A 15,145-nucleotide genomic window follows, 5' to 3' on the forward strand; every position below is an offset into this window, starting at 1 on the left:
AAGGATAACTCGTAAAAATTTTAACTTTACTGAGATAAAACAATGCGTTTCAGCCTGCAACAGCCTTCATCAGGTAATTTATGCATTCAAATTTTTTCTTTTTTGGACATTTTTTTTGTCTGTATAGACTAGTGGTTGCTAACACATATGACGGGAGTGTCTTAATCAAAAGAGGTTAACACCACACCCCTGTTAGGTCAGCATGATCTTGAATCAAATTGGTATCTCAAAAAAAAAGGCAAAAAAAATAAAAAAATGGTATGTAAAATATGCAGAAATAAAAAGCACATACACAGATGTACATGGACCATGTGCATATTTTACATACCATTTTTAAATTAATTTTTTTGAGATACCAATTTGATTCAAGATCATGCTGACCTAACAGGGGTGTGGTGTTAACCTCTTTTGATTAAGACACTCCCCTGTCATATGTGTTAGCAACCACTAGTCTATACAGACAGAAAAAAATTTCCACAAAAGAAAAAATTTGAATGCATAAATTACCTGATGACGGCTGTTGCAGGTTGAAATGCGTTTTTTTTTTCTCAGTCAAGTGTTAATAAATTTTTTTTACAAATTATCCCTGGTCTCTGGAAGTGCCGAAAAGGGAAATTGTTTTATTCAATACTACATTCACAAGCAAACCTTGCATCCAGGCTGGTCTGGTTCCCGTCATTGTTGCTGCAGACCAGAGGATTACAAAGATTGGATCCATCACATGGTCCTTATGAGTGAATATACAGTACAAGACATCTATAGGGTGAGTGCAATAATCCAAACCGTTCACGGCGGATATTACTATACTCCTGCACTTAGATTCTGCACCCCTTGTCTCCTCTCTTATTTCCTCAGATACCCCTGTGATCTCTCTTCCGGTGTTAGCAGCTCCAATTCTCCTTGTTTGTTTCCCATGCTCTGGGCATTTGTATAGACACGTTTTAGTTTGTAGTCGGTTTCTTTTGCTCCTCTATTTTCATTCAGAGTTTGTTGTTTTTGTTCTTCCTTTCCAATTCTAATATCAGGTTTTCAAAAGAATTCATTAGCTACTGTGATAAAACACTCCGGGATCGCCTTTGCTGGGGTCAAAGGTCACGTGCATTCAGCATGAAACTCAGGCGCAGAGCTGGGATTCGGGTGTAACTGACCCTGGGTCAGGTTTATTAACGGTGAAAGCAATGCAAAAGGAAATAAAACATAAAACAAATCCTTGCCTGTCCGGCACTAACTAAACAATGGACAACCTAACTACCAACTGGCGGGCTTCTCCCGTCCATCCAAACCACAGTTGCAGTGGGCACTGCTTCCACTCACGTGTGTCTCTCACACAGACAGGCTCTCTGTGTTCCCAGGCTGAGACACTCACACAACCACCTGGCATCCTTTTATATCCACCTGCCATTATTCATTAGCAAGCAGGTGCGATACTGACCAGACTAGGCCACATAGGAAAGGAATCTGGGCGAGATATACCTGCCCTCATCCACTATTCCCACCTGATTCTCACATATCCCCCCCTTCTGCTCAGACCACTCCGGTCGAGCAATGACACCCGCCAAACAGTGCACTCGGGACAGGGCATCTGCATTTCCCATCTGTACCCCTGGGCGGTGCTCCACCGTAAAAGTGTAGGCCTGCAGGGCAAGGAACCACCGGGTCACCCAGCTATTCCGTTCCTTGTTCAAGTGCATCCACTTGAGAAGGGCATGGTCAGTGATCAGCCTGAACTTTCGGCCCACCAGGTAATATTTGAGGGCCTCTAGAGCCCACTTAATGGCGAGGCACTCTTTTTCTACGACTGCATACCTCTGCTCGTGTTTATTCAGCTTCCAGCTGACATAGAGGACTGGGTGTTCCACTCCGTCCCTAACTTGTGAGAGTACGGCCCCGATACCGGTATCAGAGGCATCCGTTTGTACCACAAACTCACTGCGGAAGTCCGGAGTCACCAGTACGGGCTGAGTGCAAAGTGCCCGTTTTAGGCTATGGAAGGCTTTTTCAGCCGCTAAACTCCATTTAATCATGACGGAGTCTTTCCCTTTTGTAAGATCCGTCAGGGGGGTAGCGATGGCTGCAAAATTGGGTATGAACCGGCGATAATAACCGGCGATCCCCAGGAAGGCTTGCACCTGCTTCTTGTTGACAGGTTGGGGCCAGTCCTGAACCGCCTGAATCTTATCAACCTGGGGTTTAACAACACCCCTCCCAATTACATACCCCAAATACCGGGCTTCTTCTAGCCCGAGGTGACATTTCTTGGGGTTCGCGGTTAGACCTGCCTCCCACAGGTCGTGAATCACAGCTTGTACTTTCTGGAGATGAGTCTCCCAGTCCAAGCTGTAAATGACAATGTCGTCCAAATAGGCCGAAGCGTACTGCCTATGTGGCCTAAGGACTCGATCCATCAGTCTCTGGAAGGTCGCCGGTGCTCCGTGCAGACCAAACGGCATATACACATACTGAAATAGACCTTCTGGGGTAGCAAATGCTGTTTTTCCTCTGGCAGCCTCCACCAGAGGGATCTGCCAATACCCCTTTGTTAGGTCTAGGGTCGTAATATACCGGGCTTTTCCTAACCGATCTATCAACTCGTCGACCCGGGGCATGGGGTAGGCATCAAATTTTGAGACCGCATTCAGTTTCCTGAAGTCATTGCAGAACCGGATGGTGCCGTCCGGTTTAGGAATTAGCACAATCGGGCTGGACCAAGCACTGTGCGATTCGTCAATGACACCTAACTCTAACATTGCCTTCACTTCTCGGGAAACGGCTTCACGGCGCGCTTCCGGGATTCGGTAGGGCTTTACGTGAACTGTGACACCAGGTTCCGTTACGATGTCATGTTTTATTAGCGTAGTCTGCCCGGGTTTTTCTGAGAAAAACTTTTGGTTGTGAAGTAGAAACTGCCTGACCTCAGTCTTTTGCCGCTCCGAGAGAGCCTCTGCAACCCGTACCTCCGGTACGGTATGCGAGCAGACAGGACGGGCCAGCTCCGCTGACAAGGCAGACCGATCCTTCCAGGGCTTTATCAGATTTACATGATAAATCTGTTCAGGTTTCCGTTTACCTGCCTGGTATACTTTGTAGTTTACTTCACCAACTCTTTCCTTGATCTCAAAGGGGCCCTGCCACTTTGCCAGGAACTTACTGTCCACCGTGGGGACCAGGATCAACACCCTATCTCCGGGTGCAAACGTACGGATCTTGGCACCCCTATCATAGATTCTTTTTTGGGCTCCTTGAGCCTGTATCATGTGTTCTTTGACGATAGGCATAACAGCCGCAATACGGTCCTGCATTTGTGTGACGTGATCTATCACTGTTTTAAACGGAGTGACCTGACCCTCCCAGGTTTCTTTTGCAACGTCTAACAGTCCGCGAGGACGTCGGGCGTACAATAACTAGAAAGGCGAGAATCCCGTGGAAGACTGGGGTACTTCCCTGATGGCAAAAAGCAAATACGGAAGTAAATAGTCCCAGTTCTTCCCATCTTTGTCTATCACCTTTCTCAGCATCTGCTTCAGAGTTTTATTGAACCGTTCGACCAACCCGTCTGTTTGAGGGTGATACACGGATGTGCGTAACGGTTCGATTTGTAACAACCGGCAGAGCTCCTTCATTACCCTGGACATAAAGGGGGTCCCCTGGTCGGTGAGTATCTGTTTTGGTATACCGACCCGACTAAACACATGCACCAGTTCCTTGGCAATCGTCTTGGTGGCCCTGTTACGCAAAGGGATGGCCTCCAGGTAACGAGTGGCATAATCAAAGATGACCAGGATATGTTGGTGTCCACGTGCAGACCGTGGAAGGGGCCCAACTAAATCCATCCAAATCCTCTCAAACGGGACTTCAATAATAGGTAGGGGTACCAAAGGGCTACAGAACCGGGGCTTAGGTGCAGAGGCTTGGCAGTCAGGACAAGACTCACAATATACACGGATATCGTGATGCATGCCTGGCCAAACAAAACAGTGTAATATCCTTTCGGTGGTTTTCTGGACTCCCAGGTGACCTCCCATCACATGTCCGTGGGCCAGGTCCAGCACCTGCTGCTGGTAGGGTTTTGGCACGACTAATAGTTTCACCGTGTCTTCCCCCTTTTTCTCTATCTGATAGAGTAAATCATTCTCCAGAACCATGTAAGGATATGCCAGCCTAGAGCCAGGTTCTACGGGTACCCCATTTATCACTTTTACATTTGTCCTAGCCTGAGAAAGGGTAGGATCCTTTATTTGCTCGCTTTGGAAGTCATCTTTCTGAACTTCTAAATCCGGCAAACGGGGAGGTGGACGGCTGTCAGCCTCCTCCTCTTCCCCGGTCTCCTCCGTATCACCCGCCATGACTGAAAACGGGAACTGCAGGTCATTTCCCGCAGACTCTTCCCCCGAGTCTTCCGGGGAGACCTCTTCCCGGGGTTCGGGACCCACACGCGCCCTGGGAGAAGAATCATGTACACTATTACCCAAAGGCATCAACCGATTCTCCCACAATTGCCAGAAGTGGGGAAAATCCCGGCCCAGGATAACATCATGCAATAACGCCGTGACGAGTCCCACTTTATGTTGCACAGACCCATAGGAAGTAGTAATGCATATGACCGTGGTGAGGTACGAACAGGTGTCTCCATGTCTCCATGCACACACGTTACAGAAAATTTGTCTGATGGTCCAGACTGGCCTTCACCAGAGTCACCACACTTCCCGAGTCTAACAATGCCACCACATTTTTGCCATCAACAGTTAAATCACACAAGTGTTTTTCCACATCCTTTTGACCGGCATTCACACTCACTAGCCGTGCAACCATAGACATGCGGTTTTTAGAGTGTGACGTCGCACTGCATGGGTTCAGTAGTGACCGGACAGTTCGCAGCAATATGTCCCATCTCTTGGCAGCGGAAACACCCAACGGGCCCCTTGCTTAGACCATAGTTCGTTACTCTCGGCCTCGCAGTGCGGGCAGTCCCGTTTTCCTCCCCCACTGTCTTAGGGATTTTTCCATCTCCCCTACTCCCTGGAACAGTCTTACCGGTTCCACATGGAGATGATGAAGAACGAGGTGGGGTAGCGTCGTCTCGGAGTCCTTCCACCACGGGGTAACGTTCAACCAGATCCACCAGTTGATCTGCCGTCGTAGGATTTCCATGGCTTACCCACTTCCTCAGGGCTGGCGGTAGAGCTCTCAGGTACTTGTCCATGACGACTCTCTGGATTATCTCTGGCGCTGTCAGCACCTCGGGTTGTAGCCACTTCTTCGTCACGTGGATCAGGTCGAACATCTGTGACCGCGGTGGTTTATCCGGCTGATAAGTCCATTGATGCACTCTCTGTGCACGGACAGCGGTCGTCACTCCCAGCCGGGCCAAGATCTCGGCTTTCAGTTTGTCAAAGTCCTGCGCAGCTTCAGGCTCTAAGTCATAATAAGCCTTTTGGGCCTCACCGGAAAGAAACGGGGCAATCAGGCCGGCCCATCTTGCCTTCGGCCATTTTTCTCGCAACGCCGTCCGTTCAAACGTAGTCAGGTATGCCTCGACGTCATCTTCTGTCGTCATCTTCTGCCAGTACCGACTCACGTGAATCACTCTCGACTCGGCTTCCAGGTTAACCTCAGGTAAGCTTGCCAAGCGCTGCGCCACCTGCTGGAGAAGCGAACGATCGGTAACTGTCATGTCCACCAACTCCTTCAGCTGGGCCATCATCACCCGATTAGCTTCTTGCTGGACGGCGGTGGACTGTACCAGCGCTTTCACCACGTCCTCCATGCTCATGCTTGCAACGGGACTGCCCGCGTTCTCCACCACAATGTGATAAAACACTCCAGGATCACCTTTGCTGGGGTCAAAGGTCACGTGCATTCAGCATGAAACTCAGGCGCAGAGCTGGGATTCGGGTGTAACTGACTCTGGGTCAGGTTTATTAACGGTGAAAGCAATGCAAAAGGAAATAAAACATAAAACAAATCCTTGCCTGTCCGGCACTAAATAAACAATGGACAACCTAACTACCAACTGGCGGGCTTCTCCCGTCCAGCCAAACCACAGTTGCAGTGGGCACTGCTTTCACTCACGTGTGTCTCTCACACAGACAGGCTCTCTGTGTTCCCAGGCTGAGACACTCACACAACCACCTGGCATCCTTTTATATCCACCTGCCATTATTCATTAGCAAGCAGGTGCGATACTGACCAGACTAGGCCACATAGGAAAGGAATCTGGGCGAGATATACCTGCCCTCATCCACTATTCCCACCTGATTCTCACATATCCCCCCCTTCTGCTCAGACCACTCCGGTCGAGCAATGACACCCGCCAAACAGTGCACTCGGGACAGGGCATCTGCATTTCCCATCTGTACCCCTGGGCGGTGCTCCACCGTAAAAGTGTAGGCCTGCAGGGCAAGGAACCACCGGGTTAGCCAGTAGATAGAAAAATATTCAGAATTGAGAGTCCTCAGTGGTTAATACCTTTTAATGGCTAACTGAAAAGATGGTGACACATTGCAGCTTTCGAGACTCCTCAGGTCTCTTCATCAGGCTAGACTAATACAAAATCTGAAGAATCACATATATATGCACAACACAGCACAGAAATAACACAATAGATGAGACAAGTGATGTGAAGCAGAACTATCATTATGGGAGAGGGAGAAACATAAATATTGGACCAGTTCATAGATAAGGAGTCTGGATGTTTTATTGTCCTCTGATTGGGGTCTCCTAATGTGTTGTGATGCCCCCACACGGTCTTACGAGCAAATTCCTTAACTGATGTAAAAAGACATAAATCCATGCGACACATTCATTCCAGCATTGAGTGTGTCAAAGGTCATCATAAATTTATACTCACAGACTCTTCTCTCTGAGATGTGACCTTTGACACTCGCATGCATGAATGAATGTGTCGCATGGATTTATGTCTTTTTACATCAATTAAGGAATTTGCTCCTAAGACCTTGGGGGGCATCACAACACATTAGGAGACCCCAATCAGAGGACAATAAAACATCCAGACTCCTTATCTATGAACTGCTCCAATATTTGTTTCTCTCCCATAATGACTATTCCGCTTCACGTCACTTGTCTTATCTATTGCATTTTTTCTGTGCTGTCTTGTGTATAATTATGTGACTCTTCAGATTTTGTATTAGTCTATGCCTGATGAAGAGACCTGAGTAGTCTTGAAAGCTGCAATGTGTTACCTTTTAATGGCTAACTGAAAAGATGGTATCAACCACTGAGGACTCTCAAATCTGAATATGTCTGAATAGAAGCAGATCTACGGTACTTGGCCGCGGCCACACAATGGAGGTGTTGTGCTCCACAACTTATGTGCCGCCAAGAGCAGCTGATCAGGAGGGGTCCCAGTGATCTGTCACATTAGTATAAAAGTAGTGGACAACCTCTCTAAGGCAATCAGCACTGCCACCTGCTGCTGAAACTGCTTCCATATTTGGTCAGTGTCTGCAAGCTACGATGCAGGCTTTTAGGAAACCTCTGGCTGCAGTGTGACAAGGTCCCGTGCCAGTCTCCACCTTGCATCATCTCATGCCTCGGAAGATAGAAAAACCTTTTCAGTTATTTACCGACGCCAAGTACATAAAAAAGGCTGACACAGAGTGAGGGGAAAAAAGCATTTATAAAAAAAAATTCTACCACCACAACAGTATTCAAGTGCGGAGAACGTCATGGTCATGGCACAGCGCCTGAGGAAAGGAACGGCAGCTCATGGAGAAGAACACAACTATCTTCTTGTTATGGAAAACATGTTCATTTTTGTCTTTTTACAGCGATCATCTCTCTATTCAGAAGGACAATGTCCAGTCTCCCAAGTATGACACCATAAGCACAGAATCCCCCCATGAAAATTGTTTTTGATTTTCTATCATGTGGACAATCAATCAATTTAACCCCTTAATGACCATCTATACGCCTTTTAACGGCGGCAGTTAAGGGGCTTTATTCCTCAGCTCCGCTTTTTAACGATGCTGAGAAATAAGTATATAGCCCCCCCCCAAGCTTTGGAAAAATCTCTAGGGTCTCAGCTACCGGGAGTAGCGGAGACCCTGGAGAGCATGGTTCGAGTCAGTGTTAACTGTCTCTAGTCACGTGATCCCCGTTATTCACCGAATAACAGCGATCACAAAAAGGTCCGATTTCCCGTCCATTTCTCTCCTCTGATATGATCTAGCATACTAAAGGAGAAATGGGGTCCCCTGAACCCCCCCCAGTACCTCTGGCATCCCCAGACCCTCGTGCTACATCCCCCGGCCCTCCGTATCATCTTCCTAGAAGAAAATGGCGGGTGCATGCTCAGTGCGCTCGCCAAGATCTGCCAGCTGGAATCAATAGATTTTTCCTATTGGTTCATTTTGATCACTGTGATCGCAAAAAGAAAGAAACAGTAAATCAAACCCTCCTTTAGCAGATAATAATAAAATAAAAAAAGTGTTTTTCTCCATTCCTTGCAGTTAGGTTTAGGGCTACGGTGGTGTTGGAGTTATGGTTGTGGTGTTGGGGTTAAGGCTGTGGTGTTGGGGTTAGGGTTGGGTTTAGGGCTGTGTTAAGGTTGGAGTTAGAATTGGGAGGTTTCCACTGTTTAGGCACATCAGGGTGTCTCCAAATACAACATCGTGCCCGCCAGCGATTTCAGCCAATTTTGCGCTCAAAAAGTCAAAGGGTGCTCCCTCCCTTCTGAGCCCTGCCATGCGCCCAAACAGTGACTTTCCCCCACATATGGGGTATCGGCGTACTCAGTAGAAATTGAACAACAAATTTTGTGGTCCATTTTTTCCTGAAACCTTTGTGAAAATAAGAAAACTTTGGGTCTAAAGTAAAATTTTTTGTGAAAAAAGTAAAATGTTAATTTTTTTCCTTCCACATTGCTTTAGCTCTCGTGAAGCACTTGAAGGGTTAATAAACTTCTTGAATGTAGTTTTGAGCACCTTGAGGGGTGAAGTTTTTGGAATGGTGTCACTTTTGGGTATTTTCTATCAAAGTCACTTAAAATGTGAGGTGGTCTCTAAAAAAAAAAAAAAATGGTTTTGTAAATTTTGTTGGAAAAACTAGAAATTACTAGTCAATTTTTAATCCGTATAATGTCCTAACAAAAAAAAATTATGTTGTGCTGATGTAAAGTAGACATGTGGGAAATGTTATTTATTAACTATTTTGTCTGACACGACTGATTTAAGAGCACAAAAATTAAAAGTTTAAAAACTGCAAAATTTTTAAACTTTGCCAAATTTCGATTTTTTTAAATTTTTTTTTTAATAAATAAACACAAGTTATATTGAAGAAATTTTATGACTATCATGAAGCACAATATGTCACGAGGAAATAATGTTAGAATCACCGGGATCCATGGAAGCTCCAGAGTTATAACCTCATAAAGGGACAGTAGGTCAAAATTGGCTCCGTCACTAAGGTGATAAGTACTTTTTTTTATTAATTTTTGGGGGTGAGATGTTTAATTTTCCTCATATATATTTGTCCCCCAAGAGATCATAAAGGACAACAGGGATATCATGTGTTCTCCTTATTGTGTCTACTGTAACTAGACCATCTATACGAGCGAAGGTTGCAGAGGAAAACAACTCAGTACAGCAGTCACTGGCACAGCTGATCTCAGAGAGCAAGAACCCGCACACCCGCTGTGCCAGCCTGAACCTGGCAATCCTGTGGTAACTGATCGGCACTACTGATGCTCCTGTTCAGCACGTTGAGAAATCAGGAACAGTAATAAACCACCTCTGCATTGTCTGACGGATGAAAGTCCAACCTAATCCTACTAATTCACAGGAAAATTACATTTAGGTTCTTGGATGTTTTGGGTCAAACCGTATAAAATAGTGGAGGAGATGGAATTGGACAATTTTTAAGGAAACATTTCCCAAATCTTTTTCCCAGATAAAGAAATGTCAGTACAGTTAGGTACAGAAATATTGGATGGTGACACAAGTTTTGGCATTTTAGCAGTTTATCAGAATATATTCCAGATCCAGTTCTATAATTAATCTGGACTTAAAGTGCCAACTCTCGCCTTTAATCTGAGGGGATTCACATCCTAATTGGAAGTGTTTAGGAATTACAGCTCTGTAATATGTAGCTGCTTTTAAAGGGACCAAAGGTAATTGGACAAATATCTCAAAAGCTCTTTAGTGGGCTGTATGGGCTACTCCCTCGTTAATCCATCAGCAATTAAGCAGGAAAAAGGTCTGGAGCTGATTTTAGGTGTAGCATTTGGAAGATGTTGCTGTAAACCCTCAACATTCGGTCAAAGGAGCTCTCAGTGGAAGAGAAACAGACCATCATTAGGTTGAAAGAAGTCAGAAGAAATCCATCAGAGATATGGAAATGTTAGCAGCAGAAAAATCTACATTTTGGTACATTCTGCAAAAAAAAGAGCACTGGTCAGCTCGGGAACTGAAAAACGTTTGAACGTACATGGAAGACAACAGTAGTGAATGATGGGAGAATCCTCCCCATGGTGAATAAAACCCCTTCACAACCTCCACCTAAATGACGAACACTCTCCATGAAGTCGGTGTCTCAGAATTTAAGCCTACCTTGGAAGAAAGCATCGAAAAGGCTTGAAATGGCTCCGGAACCTCGGCACAGCACACCCTCTGTAACACATGGTGGAGGCGGTGTGATGGAGCGGGCATGCATGGCTTCTAATGGCACTGGGTCACTAGTGGTTATTGATGTTTGAGGCAGTGAGATTATATGCGAGGGCCGATATGTATCCCCCAGGTAGCGTACTGAGGCCGCTGAAGTGCAGTGCAGTCACAGGCATAGAAGTGATTGCGGTGCAAAATAAAAGTTTGGTCTTGGACAGGCTATTTGCCCAGAGAAGATTTAAGAAAACCCGGCATGAGCTTTTATTTTTGGAGCAAACTACAGGATCGTAGTGGGGCGGTTCCCTCCCTCCAAACCGGGTCTTATAAGTGGTCATGGCCACAGATTCCATTTTAAAAACCCTGCAGCAAAGGTTGGGTGTGTCAGAGTTTGTTTTCTAACTGCAGAGCAGGTGGCTCTGCAACATCCGGCTTATGTGTGCAGTTAACACAGAGCCCAGGGAATCAAACGTCTGGTGCCCATCAAAGTGACATGGTAGTGCAGTCAACATGGCAACCGGTCTCCGATACGGATTGTTTTGATGCCCCGGCTGTGATCCGGAGGACACCGTTGTTTTCCCTTTGTAAGTTTCTTTTGGACATTAAAGACACGTTGCCTTGAATTTTCTTGTGGTCCCTGCCTATCTGTCGCACTGCACCAACCCGGCTGCACTACAAGGGCAATACTTTCTGTTCAGATTCAATCAAATGCAGCAAGGATGATCAGGCAGCACGTCACAGGAAATAAGGACAATGATCCAAAACATCCTGCAGAAGTAGAGGAATATTCTGCAATGGGAGAGTCCTCACCAAATCAATCATTGAGCCACATTTCACAGGCTGAAGAGAAAACTGAAGGCAGAAAGAGCCACAAACAAGTGACAACTGAAGTCTCTGCAGGAAAGGTGGCAAAGCCTCACACAGGAGAACATCGATGGTGACGTCCATGGACTCCAGACTTCAGGACATCATTGCTGCAATGCCTCACACAGGAGACCAGCGATGGTGACGTCCATGGCCTCCAGACTTCAGGCTATCATTGCTGCAATGGCTCACATGGGAAAACCAGCGATGGTGACATCCATGGCCTCCAGACTTCAGGCCATCATTGCTGCAATGCCTCACATGGGTAAACCAGCGATGGTGACGTCCATGGCCTCCAGACTTCAGGCCATCATTGCTGCAATGCCTCACATGGGAAAACCAGCGATGGTGACATCCATGGCCTCCAGACTTCAGGCCATCATTGCTGCAATGCCTCACATGGGAAAACCAGCGATGGTGATGTCCATGGCCTCCAGACTTCAGGCTGTCATTGCTGCAATGCCTCACATGGGAAAACCAGCGATGGTGAAGTCCATGGCCTCCAGACTTCAGGCTGTCATTGCTGCAATGGCTCACATGGGAAAACCAGCGATGGTGACTTCCATGGCCTCCAGACTTCAGGCCATCATTGCTGCAATGCCTCACATGGGAAAACCAGCGATGGTGGCATCCATGGCCTCCAGACTTCAGGCCATCATTGCTGCAATGCCTCACATGGGAAAACCAGCGATGGTGACGTCCATGGCCTCCAGACTTCAGGCTGTCATTGCTGCAATGGCTCACATGGGAAAACCAGCGTTGGTGACGTCCATGGTCTCCAGACTTCAGGCTGTCATTGCTGCAATGGCTCACATGGGAAAACCAGCGATGGTGACGTCCATGGCCTCCAGATTTCAGGCTGTCATTGCTGCAAAGGATTCTCTACAAAGAATTAAAGATGACCCTTTTATTTATGGGAAAGTTAATTTGGCAAATTCCTTCTCAATCCCTGAAATGAGGCTGCAATTCCTAAACATGTCACAGGAGAATTCTGTCCATCCCCTTTAATTAAACCTGAAATTCTCCGCTTCAATTACATCTCAGTTGTTTCATTTTAAATAAAAATAAGGACCTGCAGAGCTGAAATCACGAAAGATTCACCACTGGCCAAAAATTTCTGGACCTAACTGTATCATCATCATCATCACAGGGTGAATTTAGCCTTTGTGATAGGTCGACTCCCTCAGCTTCTTAAAGAGGTAGACACAGGAACTGTTTCTATTTAAAGTCCCGCTGGTTTATTGCAATCCTCATAAACCACGTCACCAGAAAATGTAAATCAACCTTCGTCCAACAGAAGGTAAAACGTAAAGTAACAAGTCCATACAGTAGTGCTGGTTAGCATCTGGATTAGTGTCCAGCGTCCATGTCCTTTAGAAAAGGACATTCAATCCAGGAGACCTGCAATCTCCATACGTCCAGCTTTGCTTACCATAAAAGCCACATCTCCAGAGCTTGCGCCTTTAGACCCCCGTGCACACAATGTTCTAGAAAGCTGGGTATTTATCCTCTGGACCGTCCCCTCTACAGCTGTTCACTCATCCTAGCACTAAACATGGCTGATTAACCCCTCTCATCACTTAGCGTGCTGGAGGATTTTTCCTAGGTTTATATTAAGTGAAGCTAACAACCTCAGGGCTTCATATCTCCATCTACTACCTTGCCAGTGACACCTTACAAATAATGATGCAAAATATAAAAATGCAGGTGTGAGCATTCTGACCATACTGTATGAAACCCACTGCCACTTCACGGCGAACCTCTCAGTGGGTCCTAACTTGGTATATGACATGTTCTGTCCTTTATTTCTGACTTGCCTCCTCCCATTTGGCACAGGCGATTTTAAATTAGCAGGAGACTGCAGAGGGGTCCAGACTATTTTTGCTCTCACTTGAGGAAGGTGAGTTTCAATGCTCCTTTCATTTGGTGTGGCGGCCGTTGTTGCTGTGGTTTTGTGCTGGTGGGGCGGTGCGGTCCGGAGTCATGGGGACTCGGTCTTGCAGCATGGGCGCTGTGAGGCACCAGGCAGCCAGCCCTGACGGTGCATGGTCGCTGCGGTGGAGGTTAGCGCACGACGCCGCTCCTTTAAGGAGCCACCCACAGAGGTTGGCCGTGACGTGGCAGTGGGCTTCATACAGTCTGGTCAGAATGTTACACTGAGAACCCATTGTTAGGTTATTTATATTATTGCCTAGCGGCATTAGATCAATCTATGATTTTTGGAGGTACTGTCCATTCTCTTTTTTTTGTGAGAATTATTTTGTTTAACACATTATTGCCGATTCAAGATATCATTTCCCTCTTTTTGAAGATGAAATATTAATAAGCCCAAATGCTTTAAAAAAAACACAAACCTCTTTTCGTGGTGCGTTTCTGTCCATATATTACAGTGTGACTCTAGATTCCTCTGCAGTGAGTGTGTGACTGCTGTAAGACGAAGATTTCTGGCTGCAGAGCGGCGTCACTGCTGTGACAGTACGGTTCCCGGTCAGAGTTGTGTGGCAGATCCAGGCACTGGACTCATAGGATGATTAAAGGCTGTAAATAACCTGATGAGTGAAAAACCTTTTTTTTGACTTTTATGACATTTTTCAACTTTTAGAACAGTTTTTGGAGAATGCTGCAGCCCATCAGCAGCGATGAGTAAGCTGCAACGCTCACATCATCCCTGAATGAGCAAAGAAGCCCATAAGCATCGGCTGATTGGCTGCAGCACATACAGTCATATGTTAAAGTTTGGGCACCCCTATTAATGTTAACCTTTTTTCTTTATAACAATTTTGGTTTTTGCAGCAGCTGTTTCAGTTTCATATATCTAATAACTGATGGACTCAGTTATATTTCTGGATTCAAATGAGGTTTATTGTACTAACAGAAAATGTGCAATCTGCATTTAAACAAAATTTGACCGGTGCAAAAGTATGGGCACCTCAACATAAAAGTGACATTAATATTTCGTAGATCCTCCTTTTGCAAAAATAACAGCCTCTAGTCGCTTCCTGTAGCTATTAATGAGTTCCTGGATCCTGGATGAAGGTATTTGTGACCATTCCTGTTTACAAAACAATTCCAGTTCAGTTAAGTTTGATGGTCGCCGAGCATGGACAGCCCGCTTCAAATCATCCCACAGATGTTCAATGATATTCAGGTCTGGGGACTGGGATGGCCATTCCAGAACATTGTAGTTGTTCATCTGCATGAATGCCTGAGTAGATTTGGAGCGGTGTTTTGGATCATTGTCTTGCTGAAATATCCATCCCCTGCGTAACTTCAACTTCGTCACTGATTCCTGCACATTATTGTCAAGAATCTGCTGATACTGAGTTGAATCCATGCGACCCTCAACTTTAACAAGATTCCCGGTGCCGGCATTGTCTACACAGCCCCAAAGCATGATGGAACCTCCACCAAATTTTACTGTGGGTAGCAGGTGTTTTTCTTGGAATGCTGTGTTTTTTAGCCTCCATGCATAACGCCTTTTTGTATGACCAAACAACTCAATCTTTGTTTCATCAGTCCACAGGACCTTCTTCCAAAATGTAACTGGCTTGTCCCAATGTGCTTCTGCAGACCTCAGGCGACTCTGTTTGTGGCGTGCTTGCAGAAACAGCTTCTTTCGCATCACTCTCCCATACAGCTTCTCCTTGTGCAAAGTGCGCTGTATT

The 15,145-nt window shown here is 46.0% G+C and overlaps 1 protein-coding gene across 1 annotated transcript in view; it reads right to left on the bottom strand.

The window, feature by feature from the left end:
* The window catches only part of LOC141065423 (uncharacterized), a 171,089-nt gene that overhangs the window by 61,738 nt on the left and 94,206 nt on the right, over positions 1 to 15,145 (bottom strand). Inside the window, exon 10 of the mRNA XM_073557915.1 lies at positions 2,884 to 2,907. Coding sequence (XP_073414016.1) covers positions 2,884 to 2,907 — 24 coding nt within the window. The remainder of the gene's footprint in view (positions 1 to 2,883; positions 2,908 to 15,145) is intronic.

The sequence above is a fragment of the Dendrobates tinctorius genome, unplaced genomic scaffold, assembly GCF_039654945.1.
Source record: "Dendrobates tinctorius isolate UK_male_01 unplaced genomic scaffold, ASM3965494v1 ptg000251l, whole genome shotgun sequence".
Classification (NCBI taxonomy): Eukaryota; Metazoa; Chordata; class Amphibia; order Anura; family Dendrobatidae; genus Dendrobates; species Dendrobates tinctorius.